Below are 17,972 nucleotides of genomic sequence, written 5' to 3'. Positions count from 1 at the left end.
TACTTCTGTAATTTTACTTCAGTAAGTTTCGAATGCAATACTTGTACTTGTAGTGGAGTATTTGGTAACACTTTACAATAACCATCTAAGTGATGTTTATAGATGGTTTATAGACCAACAATTAATCATTTACAAAATTCTATACATATTTAATCTTTAAATGTTTTCAAACAATTTCTTAAAGGTATAAGAATCATTTTGAAATCATTTACATACTTAATATGGTGTTAAAAATGTTATAATGAGTGCAAAACTATTAATAAACTAAGAAATATAATGTAATTGTTTGTTTATGGTAAAGAAACTATCAACTTACATGAATATACCATCTATTTGGCATTTATAAATTATAATTCAACATTAATACATTTTCTATTTACCATTCTAAATGGCCTATATACGGTTTATAAATGATGATTAAACATTAATAAACTATCAGTTTACCATTTATAAATGATGGTTATTGTAAAGTGTTACCGAGTATTTTCACAGTTGTATTAGTACTATTACTTAAGTAAGGGATCTGAATACTTCTTCCACCACTGGTTTCAGGACACTTTCAGTCTGTCTTACAAGTCGCCTCAAAGTTGAAGGTTTTTTTTCTTAAATAAGGCCAGTTGCCTGAGGGACGGTCCTTCTCACAGCACGGCCTGAGGGAGTGAAAGTCAATATGTAATTAATATATATATTAAATTATAATTAAATTTAATTATATAATATGTATGACCCTGGCTTGTATCAGCTGAAAGTGTTCTGCAGCTTCTCTGGCTTAACAAGGCTCCACTCTGGTGTATTCTATCACTATTAGCCAGCATGGCGCTCCAACATTTCCCAGAGAGTCTAACTGCCCTTCACACACCTCTTCTCAGAGCCCAGCCCTGCTACAGACAGTACATTAAAATTGAGTCAAGAAGAGGCAATTATGCGAGAACAGACCTTGTAAATAACATTTGATTGAGAATGATAGATTTTTCTTTGTCTGACTGTCTACACTCCCCCTTCCAACAATCTGACAACAGCATTGCTTACCGGCTGTGGCCTAATAAAGCTGAACTAAGTGAATCATTAATAAAAGATACAGGTATCTCCAGCTCGGACCAGGCCTCCAGAGAGCCAAAGTGTTTCCCAGGAATATTAATCATCCCGGGCATCGGTCCTCGTTCTGCCCTGCCGTGAACTCTGCAATTATCAATCTCCCACTGCATGCTAACGCTAACGGAGCGCTAAATGAAAACAAAGGAGAGGTGCTCAGGAACAAAAAGCTATCTGTGTTGCTGTCTGATATATTGATAGGAAGAGCAGTGATGAGTGGGAGTGTGTGTGTCTGTGTGTGTGTGTGTGTCTGTGTGTGTGAGATGCTTCTTCAGCCTTGAGTGTGAGCTTCACTCGTCCGTTGACTGGTAGACGTGTTGAGAGGGAGGAAGATGGAGGAAGGAGGAGACAGATGCTCGCTGTGCTGCCTCTCAGCATTTGTTCCAAACTGACAACTTCACTGGAAATTGGACAAATACAAGCTCCTGGGGTTTTGTGCTTATTTGTGTTTGTTTGGGGATCGTGGGTTGTTACTTGGAGTAAAAGAGCATCAAACTGACAACTTAGACGGAAAGCAGAAAGAAAAGTTTCTCCTTTGACAACAGCAGAGAGGAATAAAGTTGAGCAATTTGTTCTGACTCAACTTTTGCACTTGGACTACTATAAACCATGAATCACTGCTTTGTTAAATACGTTTCTATCTTTGCAGCTACACTTTGTTTCTACATTAGCATTACAGTTAATGCTAACATGAATCAGCAGCAGCTTCGTTCAGTCAGGTTGCTGGTAGAGAGGCTGTAGTGTCGTCAGAACCTTCTCGTTTCTGGAAACAAGATGGCGATGAGTGTAACACTAAACTCCATGCCTCAATGCCACAAAGACAAAAACAAACGAATCGAACAGGTGGCAGTCACGTTAGAACAGCCTTTTCCAGTGTTCTGCCAGGTAAAGTTGCTGTTTTTGTCAGTGGAGTCTGGTGGCTTTGAAGAAATCATAGACAGGCTTTAATTGCTCCATTGTACAGAGCCGTCTAACAGACGGCTAAATGGATGAAAATATTCCATGTATAGCATAAACTTAAACTGATCTTGGTTCAAATCAACAAGTTCTCCAACATAAACGGCAAAAGAGGTTGTGTGTCAGTGCCACAAGTTATGGCACGTCGGTACGTATCGCGTTCTAAAAATAGCACACATGTACAGTTCGCAGTTGTAAAAAAGGCAGTTTCTGTGGATTTATGTTGTAAAACCACTGACCTAGGTTTAGGGGAAAAAAATTCCTGGTAAGGTGTTACAAAATACAGTTTAAACAGTAAATAAATGTACGTAAATGCCGGAAATGAAATAGTTACAAGTTAATTTATGTAAATAACTTAACTTAAGTAAATAACTTAACTTAAGTAAACAACGTAACTTAAGTCAAAAATGGTTTCCTTTTGTTTTCAGGGGATGTGAACCCCGCTCTTGTTCGACCCGTTCACCATCCAAACCTCCAAGCAAACGTGGGATCCCGCCCTTTTAAACTCTGCTTGGCTGTCAATCACGACGACTTCAGCATAGCTCACTTTTTGCTGCCTGTACACACGAGCTATATTGACGTTTTTGACGGGAGACCAGTCTGTTAAAATCCTGTTTTGCTGCGGTCCCGGTCCACAGCAGTACACGTCGGTCTCTTCAAAGCCACCAGACTCCTTTGACAAAAAAAAGCAATTTTAAATCGCAGGTGCACTGCACAGCATTACAGAACATACGACACATCCTCTGAACGGCCACAGATGGTTAGGCTGAGCAGCAGAATTACTGAGTTAAGCTTTGGAAAGAGACTACTTGGTTAGGGTTAGGCCCAAAAAAGTGGACAACTGGAAGTTGTTTGTTCCGAGGAGTGTGAACTGTCGTGAAGTGGTTATGTCTTGTTATAAGAAGGGTAAGTCATGTAGCCTGTGAGAGTGTTGTTGGTCCAACCCTGGCTTGAACTGTTTTGTTTGTGTTATTATGTGACTTTCAGTCTTGGAGCAGAACTAGCGTAGCGTCGAGGACATTATATTATATTTATATTATTATATTACATTATATTGTGTAGCTTTGATGCCGTACTTTGCTTCTCTAAACAAGAACCGTAGTAACCGCCTTTTGGTAAAACACACTTTTGTGGATAAGGATAAACGCTACCGCTCAAAATTTTGGGGTCACTTAAAAATGTCCTTATTTTTTAAAATAAAAGCACAGTTTTTTTAAATTAATACAACAGACATAAAGTCTAGACATCGTTAATGTGGTAAATTACTATTAAAGCTGGAAATTATGTTAGCACAGCTGAAAACTGTTTTGTGCCGATTTGAAAAGCATTAAAATGATCCTTCCTCAGGCAGGTTGAGTATCTAGAGGTGAAGTTGGAGATTTGTACAGGTTGAAATTATTATATCTACCCGTCAGTGTCGTTATTATATTCTCAATGCATTTTGCAACTCATGTCACGATTGAAACAGTTTGTTTTCATGGAAACAACACAGACCCCAAACTTTTGAGCTCTAATGAATATGTAGCAATGTCATCATCCAGAAGCCTTCGACAGATCGTGAGTTCAGAAGGAGTTCAGAAGGGCTTGGAAAGGTAGCATTTAACGCTAAAACATACACAGATGATACCAACACCTAAATAAATACATTAATAAATAATTGGAGCTGCCCTTTAATGATAATAATAATAATGCCCATACACAATCCCCATGCTGTTCCTGTGATCTTTACCACAACAATGAAAGCACGGTGTGTTGATTTATCTTAGAAAAAAGATAATCACAAGTCATATCCTGGTCGAAGCATCCTGGACGCTCAGCATTAACAACTTTTCCACATGATCTTGTGTTTCAGTGAAGTAATTTGGGTACCCAGTCACTACTGCTTACACTGGGTGATGAGGGATTTTTCCATGGTGTTCTTGATGATGATTTTGGTTATTATCAAGAAAACCATGGAACATGGCAAGATATCAGCTCTTAAATTTAACTCTTATGAGCTATTTTTGTTGTTATCATTATATATTGTCCAAACAATGTACCTTTATTTGCATCAGGCATTAAAATGAACAAGACATTTTATAAAAGAAGGGCGGTCTAATGATTTTTTCCATGACTGTATATGAGGGCTCTTGGCTCCAGATTTCCTTTGTAAACACAGAGCTGGCACCCATTTCCATCTGTTATACCTGTTTCTTCACACACTGAATAATCCTTCACAACAATAATCCAAAAAGTTGTGTAATGGATACACAATTACATTTCTGGTTAAAATAATTCCACCAGGCTGTAAAATATAAACGAGGAGGCAGCTTTGTGTTTCCACCACAGATTCAATCACTTAAAGCCAAAACGAAGCATCTGCAGCCACTGAGTCTGTTTCAGTCACCATGAGATAAACGCCTCAGCTTTAATCTGCTTATTATTTTTATTAATCTGCTTATTATTCTGAGGGTTCACTGATCGCCCCTCTTGTTGAAAGGAAATGAACGCCTAACTCTGAAAGGATTACAGCAAAAATAAATGCAATCTTTGTTTCTTTTTATGCTTATTTGTGTGTTGAAATGCTTCAACAATAACAGTTTGTTTAGATTCATGCAATACAACTACCGTTTCTGACAGTTTGGAGGTAAAAATAAGTTAGTGTATACTATAATACACTAATATAATATAATATAATATACTAGTGTACTATATCTCTGGAAGAGTTCAACCAGATCAGGAGTGTACCTCCTGTGTGGTGATGCTTTATGGGCAGAACAAGATAATGGGGATATTTGTTAAGCCTGCAACAAATTACCATCAGGGGCACAACAACTTTCAATCAAGAGGGATATTTACTGAGATTATAGATGCAAATGGGCCCAGCCATGTCTGATTTACATAAATTGCTGCAAAATAAGATCTGATGCTGGGCTTTTTTGACTCGTTTCCTGTTGCTGATCTTTGCTTTTAAAAGTGTTAAATTGTAAACATAGTTTCCTCGGCTGCAGTGGTCAAACAGCAGTGATAAACAGTAAACAGTAAACAGTAAACAGTAAACAGTGGTGGGAAGGAACTAAATACATTTAGTCAAGTGCTGCACTGAAGTATAATTTTGTACTTTACTTGAGTATTTACATTTTATGTAACTTTAGACTTCTACTCCAATACATTCTGAGGTAAATATTATATTTAGCTATATTTAGCTGAAAACTTTAGTTACTTTGCAGGTTGAGATTTAACATTAAAAACATGATCAATTAAAAAGGATTAGACTTTTTTTTTTTAATTAAACCTCAGTTTATTGAGTAGTTAAAATGACCTCTACCTTAAGAAAATTATATATTATAAAATAATATATAAAACAATCTGAGTGGGTCCATTATGCATAATGACTACTTTTAATACGTTTTGATGCTGATATTTTTTACTTTTACTTCAGTAAGTTTTGAATGCAGGACTTTAACTAGTAGTGGAGTAATTTCACAGTGTGGTATTAGTACTTTTAATTAATACTGAATATGTTTTCTGCTGATAAATCAGGTGTAGTGGAAGCTGACCATTTCATTTTACAGTTTAAACTGTTAAAGTTAAGTGAGCTAATTAAAAATAGCTAATTGGCACTTATAAAAAAACACAATGTAGGCCATTGGAAATGACAAACTTAAGTACAGATGCAGGACAGATGAAATGATGCCTGTCAGCAGCATGTGTGGAAACAGGTTGCAACGGTTGATCTGTCCACCAGGTGGAGCAGTGACATTAAAAGCTGGAGTGGTTGGTGGTCAGCTAGAGGGGATAATCCAGGTGGCTGCATCTGTATTAAACTAATCTAAATACCAATCTGATTCAAACATGAATGTCTCAACCAAATTCCAAGGCAGTCTGTTCAGTAGTTGTAATTCAATCAGCACTGAAATTAAATTGCCTGAAAATAAATTTTAGTTCACAACATTTTTGCAGTATTTTCTATGAAAAGTGTAATATGTAACATTTCTGCATGATCAAAAAATGACTTGACCTATGTTATCTGTTCTCTTGAGTTGTGTTCTGACATTATCCTAAATGTTTCAAACAGTTTTCAAACCCAGACCATTTTAATCAAGCACATGCAGAATGGTCATACATTTATTTTTTATCAAGTTTTTAAGCTTTATTATCACACTATACACTCTTTAGAATGAGGTCATTTTAACTATAGTTTTTACCCCGATGTACTTGGATCTGGATCTCAAGTTAAAGAGAATCAAGCTGAGCAGACGTCAGCAGCAGCTCTCAGCGGGAGAAACTGCTCTGCTCTGTCTTTCCTTCTTATTTTAATTCAGTCAGTAGAGAATTCCATATTGAATTTACAGTTAACTGTGCAAGTTAACAAGACTAGGTCAGAACCTAGTATGTGGCCGGCCATGTGTGTTCACAGACAGACCGGGAGCCTTGAGTAATTAATTAACATGGCAATTAAGTTCAAAACACATATACAGTGGGATATTCACAACAACTTTCTATGCAGATTGTGCTTCAGTTAACGTGACGGAAGACGGAGTCAGTGTGGATTGAACAACGTTTACTTGCAGCTCGTGTCTCACAGCCAGCTGGTACTCTGTGTCCATGGTGAAAGAAGTATTCAGATCCCTTACTTCAGTAAAAGTACTAATACCAATGAAATTAATGAAATTACTCCTACAGTAAAAGTCCTGCATTCAAAACTAGTAAAAGTACAAAAGTATCAGCATCAAAATGTACTTAAAGTATCAAAAGTAAAAGTACTCGTTATGCAGAATGGCCCCACTAACATTGTTTTATATGTTCTAAATACATTCTTAGATTATTTGTAAGCAGCATTTTAATTTTGTAAAGGTAAGGCTCATTTTAACTGCTTAATATACTGTCATGAGGTTTAATCTAAATGTTTTTTATGTTCACCTGAAAAGTAACTAAAGCTGTCAGCTAAATGTAGTGGATTGAAAAGAACAATACTGGCCTCAAGTAAAGACACAAATCTGTTCTTAAGTACCTGAGTAAATGTACTTAGTTATATACCACCACTGCTTGGTGCTTAGCTCCTAATCATTATTTTTCTAAATGAAATGAGTGAAGTAAATAAGGCAGTTTTCTTATAAGGCAAAGTAGTCACACTCATTTATTAATTAATTAATTAATTAATTCAGTAATTCATTGATTCATTCATTCAGTCAGTCAGTCAGTCAGTCACATACAGAACTGTGTGTAGTAAAAGTTGCTAATAACCAATTACAGCAAAAAAACAACATAGGTTATTGAAAATGACAAACCATAGTAAAACACCAATATTTCATTGCAATTAATTCAATAGTTGTAAAGCAGTAATCCAGTCTGTGTTCCGCATTAACCAGCTTTATGTTTGCACCATGTTTTGCATTTTCAGTTAAGTATTTTTGTTTTTGTTGTGGTTGACAGTAGCTTGCAGTCACGTTGGTTAATGCTGCAGTAATATTTAATATCTACTTGGTGCTCCAGGTCACGAGGGATAATGTTTCAGGTCAGATAAGGCTTTCTGGCCCTGTTCACACAGAGGGAATTAAAAAGCAGTTATATTCAATTTAATGAGGGAAATAAAGAATGATCTGCTCTCCTGTTTTGTTACTAGAAGTGCTTAGAAGCAACAAAACAAATTTTATTGTTAACAGAAAACTGTCTGAGAATGCTTGTTCCATTGCTTTTATCTATCTATTCTACAGAGGAACTCCTTCCCGGTACAAGGAGGGCTCAAGGACTCGCTCAGTGACTTCCCTACCTTCACAAGTTCACTCTACTGTATATATATATATATATATATATATATATATATATATATATATATATATATAGTATATCTGTCGGTGTGTTCAGACCGGACGCGTAGCGAATATTTCGCGCGACAAGATTACATACAAAGTCAATGCAAACACGCGAATAGACGGAAATTTTTGCCGGTGGCGCGAATCGCGGGTTTGGCGCGACGCGATTAACGCGAATTCGCGTGAGTTCAATAAATTCAACTTTGGCGAAATATTCGCGTGACGCTGTGTCGGGACAGCCTATCAGTGTTGAGATTCTGGACGACAGTGACGTCATGCATCCCGGGAACCCGCCTATTCCGGAAAAATGGAGGAAAAACTTATTGTTGCGGTCTGTGGGCTTCCCAAGCTTTTTGACACATCATCACCCTCCTACCGCAACCGGAACCATAAAGATCTTGCCTGGAGGAGGGTGATGAGGTCACCGGTCTGCCTGGTAAGCTGTGACAATGTGATTTCAGCTATCTGTTGTAGCTACTTCTCTACAAAGTTAGCATTAGCATTAGCAGCCTTCGCCGGCCGGCATATTTATCTGTTTGTTTCTTGTCAATTCGCGAGTTATTTACTCGCGCGAGTGACGCGAGTAAATTCAACTACTCGCGCGAGTAACGCGACGCGAAAATTCGCTACGCGTCCGGTCTGAACACACCGACAGTGTGTTTTACCCTCAATACTGCATCCTGGTCCCATGCAGGGCTGGAAGTCCTGAGTGTGGGGACATGCCACGCTGAGGTCCAGCTGGGCCTTCAGCATCCTCTGCCTCATCCGGCGGCCTTTCTCACAGGAAGTGCTGCTGCACGCCGACCAGGGAGACCAGCCGGAGTAGATGCACGTCTCTGGTGTGTCATCTAAGGGAGGAACACAGAGGAATGTTGGGAAAAAGAGATGACTGGATGCTCTGTTTATTAGACAGTTGATCAAAAATGTGTCGTTGGCTCTTGGAAAATGGGTAAGAAAGCAGGATGTAATAAAAAACGCCTTTATTATAGTGTCTAAATAATTAAAAAGCCAACATATTTTGACCACTGTGGGTCTGCGTCAGAGCTTTAACCTCTTCAACTACATCCTCAGACACATTTCTGGCTTTTTAACAAGCGTCCTTTGACCTCTGACCTGAAAGTTTCTGAAGGAAAATGGGTTCTATGGGTACCCACGAGTCTCCCCCTTTTTTATCTATTTGTGACATGCCCACTTTATGCTAATCCCTGCAGTTCACCTATTGTATTTTAATATGTGCAATATATGTGTTGGTTATTTCTGCATATTGGGATCCCTAAATAGTTTTGGAATTGCATAAATTGAGCTATGACTGGAAAGTTGAGACTCTTGTGGATTCAATGAGTCCCACAGTAGCAGCTTCATGAAACTTCACAACCATAATCTAGAAACCTTGAGCATTCAGAGGATGTATGGATTATAATAATAGAAGTAGTATATTGACAATAGGATATTGACAATATACCTAAAACAGAAGAAAATTCCATCAAATTTTTCTAAAACATTATTGCATTAATCTCCAAAAGTTTTTGATGCCTAATCCACAGCAGGGATTATTTTACAGTGTTCATCGAGGTCTTAATGGGGTATTTTAGAGAGATTTTTGTCTATATTTAGCAATAATAGAGTAAAAAACAAAACAATTTCGCACTAAGTCTGTGTAACTAAATGGTTTCAACCCCAAAATAAGCATTATAAACTCTAAACATTCAACATCTGAAATGGCGCATAAAATGTTCAGATCCAGATTTATCACATGAAAAGACTTGACAGTGCTGAGCTGCATCTCAATTAACCTTCAGGTTTCAGATGATGTAACCACTTCTATATTTCTATATGGCATATTAAATATATATATATAGTTGACCTGCTATCTCACCCAGTGCTCATAGTGGGCTGCTACTCAATCAAACTCTATCTGCACTTCTAAGTTTTACTCTGTGGCGTAATGTGACTTTTTCTCGCATAGTGGCACTAAACAACCAGCTGGCACGATTCTGCCCTCTCTCTATGAGGCTCTCTGGGTGATATATACAAATATATATAAATATATATATATATATATATATATATATATAATGGCACTAAATAAACCGCAGTTTATTGTAACATTTGACAGCATTGCTGCTTCATAATCTTATTGAGTGAGTTATATTTCTATGGTCACCATGTACAGTAACTGTGATAGACTTCACTTACGTCACTTATAAATATAGGAGAATCTATCTATAAAAGCAAGAAGCGTCTGTGTGTGTGTGTGTGTGTGTGTGTGTGTGTGTGTGTGTGTGTGTGTGTGTGTGTGTGTGTAGGGCATATCCGCTGACCGTTACTCAGACTGACCTCAGATTTCGTATGTTGCTTGTGCATGGCACAAAGGTGTGCATTCTTGATTTTGAAGATTTTTGAATTCATTTTTCAAAATATCATTTACGTAGGACGTGTTGTGGCATTGCACTGCTTCCGATCTGCTCCGCCCCCTTTTAGGGGAGCTCCGCCCCTTTGTGTGATAGGCCTACACCTGGTCAGTAACACAGTAACTCACTCTGTATTTCCACCCTGACTCATCTCATCTGAAGTCTATCTAGCCTACCTATCTTTAGGAGTTTTAAAGTGCGCTACAAGTTTCGATTCAACAATAATATTCGAATAGTTTCCAGCCAATATCAATGTTCAGTGTGTATGTGCTGGATGGAGCGTGTACCTTATGAAAAGTGTTTTATGGAGTTGCAGATGTTGTAGTGTGGCATGTAATGCGCAAATTCTGTTATTCACAATTAGCATGCTAAGCGGAGATTTATCTTTATTCACTTCTTATGTTGCATTAATATGTAATTAAGGGATGACATTTATGTTGCTCAACGTAATGCCCATAATCATTTGATATGAGATACTAACATGCAATATACCATACGAATACATACTTCCTACGGGCACTGCACATATTAAAAGCAATACAGAATGTCCCAAGCTACTGCACCTTGAATTGTGACCTGTTCTTAGCATAGGCTAAAATCACAAATTAATGCAGAACAAGTGAAATTTGGTTACAAAACTATCTTTCTCCATTATTTATTTCACTCGTCTACAGCAGCTGGTGTGATGTGTCGCAGTCGGAGGACCAGGGTGACATTGATTATTTAACATCGTATCCAAAGGTGATTACTGCAGGAACTGGTCCACAAGAGGCCACAGAGTGACATCTGAGGGGGAGAGGAAGGATGGAGTCGGAGAGAAAGAGAACAGTGTGATTTGTGAATGTCTTGCCCAATTATCAGTGGAAGCAGAGCTACAAGAAGTAGCAGGGGGACCGGCTTCAATTAAAAACGCTCTCTCGGGGTTCAGAGAGGAGAGGAGAGAGAGAATATACTGTCAGGCCTCAGGGACAAACCTGAGTGGGTCCAATTCTCCAGGATAAGGTGTAATGACAGAGGAGAATGAGGGAACAAAGAAGCGAGAGACGCAGAGAGGGAAGGAAGGAGAGTTGGGCTGATGTGTAAGTGAAAGCGTTGAAGCTCCGGGCGGACAAAGGGGACCAGCCTCGTCCCCGTAGTGTCATCTCACACAGAGAAGAGGGGAAATCAGGGACAGGTAGAGTAAAAGAGGAGGAAAAAGGAGGAGGGGAAGAAGCAAATGGTCTATGACTGACTGAGGAAGACATTTATTAGGCGGCAGGAGATTCTTGTTAAGAATTCTGCTGCATAGGCAAAATCCTGCAGCCTACCCAGGGCCACTTAAAACAGGCACAAAGCACCCTGTGGAACACAAACACTGTCATGCACTGGCCGGCTGCTTAGCCTGTTAACAAGGAGGCAAGGGAGAGCTCATCTTATAGCTATAAGGTCACATGACTGGTCCTTGTAGGGGTTATAAGGTCACATGACTGGTCCTTGTAGGGGTTATAAGGTCACATGACTGGTCCTTGTAGGGGTTATAAGGTCACATGACTGGTCCTTGTAGGGGTTATAAGGTCACATGACTGGTCCTTGTAGGGGTTATAAGGTCACATGACTGGTCCTTGTAGGGGTTATAAGGTCACATGACTGGTCCTTGTAAAGGTTATAAGGTCACATGACTGGTCCTTGTAGGGTCAGGTTATGTTAGAAAACAACCAAATCTACGTTCACACTGCAGATCTTAACTGAGACTTTATTGTCATTCAGTGATACATAAAATTTGCACATTGAACGAAATTCTGTTGCATTGGCTTACAGTGATTGTACTCTGGAATGTCAGATAAATAAAGTATAAATATGAAAAATAAAACTGTAAAAAAATAATATTTATATTGCACAGAAGTGTAGCAGCAGAAAGTGTTTTTGTACTTAATGCTCAATTTGGATTTTTTGCTGAGATCCAACTTTTTTGTTTGGCTTTTTGGCCTAAATCAGTTTTCAGTCTGAACTGACAACAAAGACGTTACATGCAGCAACAGTACAGATTTTTTTTTTTTTTTTATGGATTCCATGTGATTTTTGCAGGTCATGTATAAAGAACTTAGATCTGAGTCACATATGAGCAAAAAATCTGATTCGGCCGTAGCTTATACTGTCTGACCACTACCGGTCACCGGTTGTTGACATTAAAAGTGAGATAAATAGTTGTGTAATAAATGACCCAGCTAGCTTTCTCACCTCAACACAGCTGTCCAATCATTATGCAACATCAGGAAGGTGTGGGAAAAGGTGGTTCTGAAGCAATTTGACTGTTTAACATGCACTGATGGAGCAGTCTGGCACTATACATGAAGATCCTATAAGAAGCAGCTTGTATTGGGATAAATATGTTGAATCAAAATCAACCCCATCTATCTGTGGCTCAGATGGTAGCATGGTCGCCCACCATGTCAGTCTACAAATTCTGCGTAGATGATAGATTCCAAAGAGGTTGGGACGCTGTGTAAAACCTGCAACCTGTTTTTTGCAGAATTTGATTTTGACGTATGCATTGCACATCATTTACATTTAAGTGTAGAGTTTTGTTCTTTTTACGCAGATTGAAGAGGCTGAGCTGAAATGTGAATAAAAACATCATGCAAAAGCAAAAGTTTATCAGTTTGAACATCCAGTATCTTGTCTTTGTACTTTATTCAGTTGAATGTTGTTGGAAAAGGATTTGCAAACCATTGCATTCTGCTTTTCTATCTCACTATTTTTTCATGTATGCTACACTACAGATAAAACTCTCAGGCAGCGGTCACAAACACATTTTCTATGCAGTACTGCTGAAACATCATTGTCCAGAGTGACAGGATCTGTGATGCATCACGGAATATAAAGTATGTTTGATAGGGAATAGGGACAGGACTTGCTCTGCTGCAGTTAGTGTGATGCCCAGCCTCTCACAGCAGGGAACAGACAGACTGGATTCTGACCCGAGCCATCGGAGACTCAAGTAAAGCACTTGTGTCAGACTACGTGTGTGTCCTTGAGCATCAATGAATCACCACAGTATCAGCTTGGAGGTGGATAGTTAAAGTGAATGTTTTGTAAACACAGGGTGAACTGAAGAGTACAAACTCCATAAAGGAATGCAATATCAAGTAATAACCATAGACTGAATAAAATGGTAATAACAGGGTTTGAAGAATTCATCAAACCCTTTAAGTGACTCCCTGTTTCCTTTAATCAGGAAAGAAGTGTGTGTGTGTGTGTGTGTGTGTGTGTGTGTGTGTGTGTGTGTGTGCATTTACTGTACCTTCCTCCTTCTCCTCCTGTCCAATATCAGCAACGATGTCATCTATGGTATCTGGGACCACATTACACTGCTCTCCCTGCACACAAGACAAGCTAACATTCACTGACATGCATCCAAAACAGTCTTTGAGCATTAAATGCTGACACTTATAGAGATCAAACAAAATTATGCATTTTCGTAGGCCAACCCGGAAATAGCATCACCATGGGATCTGTTTAGAATTAGTCTATGGAATTTTTGCATTGGATTTTAGATCATGGCAGAAAATAAGCTCTGTGGCAAACACACGTTTCTGATGCTGACGTGTTTTGTTCAGCAGGATAATCTTCACAAATTAGCACCACTTTAATGATGTTTGTAGCGTTAATGCAGCCGATGAAAGTAAAAAGCTAACGTCATGCTATTGCCAACTGTCTAAATGGTGGCATGACTTGAACACAGCAGTTATCCTTCAGACAGTCTTCGACAAGCTAAGCAGCTGTTTTGACAAGATAGTGAATCCGTAGCCTATCAAATTGTTTATTAACATAATTTACAATCTACATGAACATGACTCGAGGCTGTGAGGTGGACTAGTGAGAGAGTTCCCATCTGTGTCTGTTGTGATGACGTTTAATGTCCCCGACAACCACTGTAGTCTCATTTAGCCACCTGTTAGCAACCACCTTTTTCAGGCCACGTAAAAACTCCAAAAATTCACAAGTGGGGGTATTTGCGACCATATGTTATGTCATACTACAAAACGCGAACATCTCTTTATCTTGCGTTAACCACAGACATTTTTTCAGGCATCTATGCAAAACCCCATTCAAAATCTTCATTGAGATTGAGAGGTTAGACTCCAGGGTGCTAAAATGCTAACTTACTTCCGGGTTTAGGGAACTCATTCCTGTGGCGCCCTCTAACGGTGTGTTCAGACCAGACGCGTAGCGAATATTTCGCGCGACAAGATTACATACAAAGTCAATGCAAACACACGAATAGGCGCAAATTTTTGCCGGCGACAAATCGCGGGTTTCGCGCGGCGCCAATGAAACAACGCGAATTCGCGTGAGTTCAATAAATTCAACTTTGGCTAAATATTCGCGTGACGCTGTGTCAGGACAGCCTATCAGCGTTGAGATTCTGGACGACAGTGACGTCATGCATCCCGGGAACCCGCCTATTCCGGAAAAATGGAGGAGAAACTTATTGTTGCGGTCTGTGGGCTTCCCGAGCTTTTTGACACATCATCACCCTCCTACCGCAACCGGAACCATAAAGATCTGGCCTGGAGGAGGGTGATGAGGTCACCGGTCTGCCTGGTAAGCTGTGACAATGTGATTTCAGCTATCTGTTGTAGCTACTTCTCTACAAAGTTAGCATTAGCATTAGCAGCCTTCGCCAGCCGGCATATTCATCATTAAAATACGCGAGTTATTTACTCGCGCGAGTGACGCGAGTAAATTCAACTACTCGCGCGAGTTGATCGCGCGAGTAGTTAACGCAACGCGAAAATTCGCTACGCGTCCGGTCTGAGCACACGGTAACAGTCTTACGTACATCACCATTGGCCCGGGGATCAACATAGTTACAGTAGGCCTGAAAAATTTACCAAAACTGTGGAATTCTCTTCCTCCCACCATCTGTCTTCAGTTACAGGTTATATTTTTTCTTTGCTTTTTTTGTCAAGAAACATTCAATAAACATCCATACCTACTTGAACATACAACACTGTACCTTTCTAGCGATGCGTTCCACCAGCAGCCTTGCTACAGGGAGGATTGCGCCTCCCTCAGGGTCGTAGAAAGGGCTCTGGGGGTGGTCCAGACTGGTCAAGGGTCGAATCTTCTCCTGAGGAATGGTGGGCTTGTTTGGTGACTGAAAGAAGCCAAAAAAAGAGGGTAAATGAGCATATTTGATATATATAGAGTACAGTCATTTGAGTACTGTAGTCTGCAGGGTACTGCTAAGAACAATTGAAGATACTATGGTGGTCTTTTACACAGTGGCCTGCTGGAATTTAGTTTGTAGCTTTAAAGTTTTGGTTCAGATTTACAGTTTTCAAACAGACAAAAATCATATTTTATGCCACGTGCCCAGCACCCAAGTGTGGACAAATTAGCACAGTGTTTAACTGAGAGAGCAAGACAAATCTAAAAAAAAAGAAAAAATTAAATAAATATTGGACTTATATTCGTCAGGTGGACAAAAACATGATTCCAAGTGAATGCTAATTTAACTTGACATCTGCTTGGTGTGACAAAAGACTAAGCACAAGGCACTATTTCTGTCAGTTTTTAATGTGTCAGAAACAGTGTAATTTTATTCTATTCATCCGCATAATGGCTTTTCAAAATAACCTTTTGTGCTCAAAGGAAATGGTTAACCGCGGGCAATAAAACCACTTTGTTAAGAATCTATCTATAAAAGCAAGAAACGTGTGTGTGTGTGTGTGTGTCTAGGCCATATCTTGCTGACTTTAGTCAGACTGATCTCAGAGTTCGTATGTGGCTTGCGCATGGCAAGAAGGTGTGCATCCTCGATTTTGAAGATTTTTGAATACATTTTTCCAAATATCATTATTTAGGTAGGACGTGTTGTGGAGTTATTCTCCCACTATACAAATACATACTTCCTACGCGCACTGCACTAGTAGGGTTAAATAACAAGGTTGGGCTTTAAAACAATGGACACAGTTAGACAGGTTGACTCCAAATAACAACATTAACTCTTAGTTTCACATGGGAAAGTGTGAACATGAAATCCCCTGTGTGGGCTGAGCAACATAAGACACTGGGTGGACAGGAATTTAACACCTAAAAGAAGCTGCACCTGCTGTACCGGGACATTTTAGCACTATATGGCCCTTAGTTTACACACCTTCTTAGATAGATGTCTCTGAGTTTGCAATGTGAATCAAAAGATGAATAAACTCTGATGGCACTCTTAACAATCCAGGGAAAAAGAACATGCGCAACTAAGATGCCACCAAGATCAGGTCATGATTTAAAGGGAACTACTCCCACTCTCCCACATTAGCAATGTGCGAGTCATGCACTTGATGTGGGAATGGTTGATGTCCTGGAGGAAAACATCTGCATCTGTGTATCAAATACGCCTGAGGGAACTCAGTCTGTCTCCCACTAAGCAATAGTAAGAGTAACCAAAATCAAACAGCCAAAATTTGGAACATGGGAATTATTTGTGGGACACGAATACCATAATCCAATAGCAGCATATAGTGTCTGCATGTCTGTGAAACAGGCTTTTAAAAAGAGAACAACATGATTTCTCTTGAGGGGGAGGAACAGTGGAGCAAAAGTAATTTACGCATGCAAACTAGTATTAATAACAATCAATAACACAACAATAGCTGCATTGAATCATTGAAGTCCAACCAAAAAGGGTGAGGTCCATCGGGCCTTCAACAGTCACTGCTGCAGTCATAAGCCATCTGCTATGGGCCCTCTTTTTTGTTTGATCTCACTATGCATCATTGATAACCATTTTAAAACCAAACACAATTATTTTCAGGTGTGTGCAATAGCATGTGTGTGTATTGCTAGAGCTTTAAAAAAAAACTTAGCAGAGAGAAAGGATAAAAATGTGTGACAAACATGAATCATTCTCTTTGTTCTTGCAGGTTAACTCACTGTGTCATTTCATGTTTCAAGCCAACTTTGGATTTAATGTATGCAGGAGTGCTGAATAAGACAAAAGGAAGACATCTCCAAAGACAGCATTAGAGGATATGTGAAGTTGCATCTTCATCTACAGTGCTGTTACAACAATGTTGATGATTCTCTTTGTACTTCAGTAACAAGTTAACGAAAAGTTTCTTCTCAGACTTTGTGGTGAGACTATCTTGTGTGGCATGAGACAAAATAGAAGACATCCATCACTTGTTGAAGACAACAAATTAACTGGTAAAGTCTGCAAACAGAAAGTTGAACAGGCAGAGGTTCTGGAAGACATGTAATTCCCTTTCTCTGCCTGTAGGTGGAAGTGATTTCATGTCTGCTGCATAATATGATGCATGGATTATCTGATGATAAACTTAAAAGTTAAATAATGTGTTTCCAGGGAACACTTTCCAGAGAAGAGCCACTGCAATAAAACAACAACAATGCAGGTATGCAGAGTTACATACATTTTATTTCACATCAAGTGGTTACCTTTGGGTCTGAAAAGTGAAGCCAATGAGCTGGAGCCTTAACCTGCATTCTCTCTAGTGATCAGCAGGGGGCGACTCCACTGGTTGCAAAAAGAAGTGTGATTGTTTGAAAGTCAATGTGAAAACTTTACTTCTCACTTGATGTTTTACCTCAGTTAACGTTTTCCTAATGAGTTTATGGTCTTAATCGCTAGTTTCAAGTCTTCTACAATACAGCTTAATGTTCATTTAATAAATTAAGTAAATGGATGATAAAACATGGTTTGCTTTTCGGCGGGGGA

At 39.1% G+C, this 17,972-nt stretch overlaps 1 protein-coding gene across 1 annotated transcript in view; it reads right to left on the bottom strand.

The window, feature by feature from the left end:
• Window positions 1-17,972, bottom strand: part of LOC131972763 (spondin-1-like) — a 117,858-nt gene that overhangs the window by 12,524 nt on the left and 87,362 nt on the right. The window contains exons 9-11 of the mRNA XM_059334475.1: window positions 15,255-15,395; window positions 13,536-13,611; window positions 8,510-8,692 (exon numbers count right to left, since the gene is read on the bottom strand). Of these exons, the coding sequence (XP_059190458.1) occupies window positions 8,510-8,692; window positions 13,536-13,611; window positions 15,255-15,395 (400 nt within the window). The remainder of the gene's footprint in view (window positions 1-8,509; window positions 8,693-13,535; window positions 13,612-15,254; window positions 15,396-17,972) is intronic.

The sequence above is a fragment of the Centropristis striata genome, chromosome 6 (genome assembly GCF_030273125.1).
Source record: "Centropristis striata isolate RG_2023a ecotype Rhode Island chromosome 6, C.striata_1.0, whole genome shotgun sequence".
Lineage (NCBI taxonomy): Eukaryota > Metazoa > Chordata > Actinopteri > Perciformes > Serranidae > Centropristis > Centropristis striata.
Note: the sequence above shows the minus strand (reverse complement) of the source record. Positions and strands in the feature narration are given on the sequence as shown.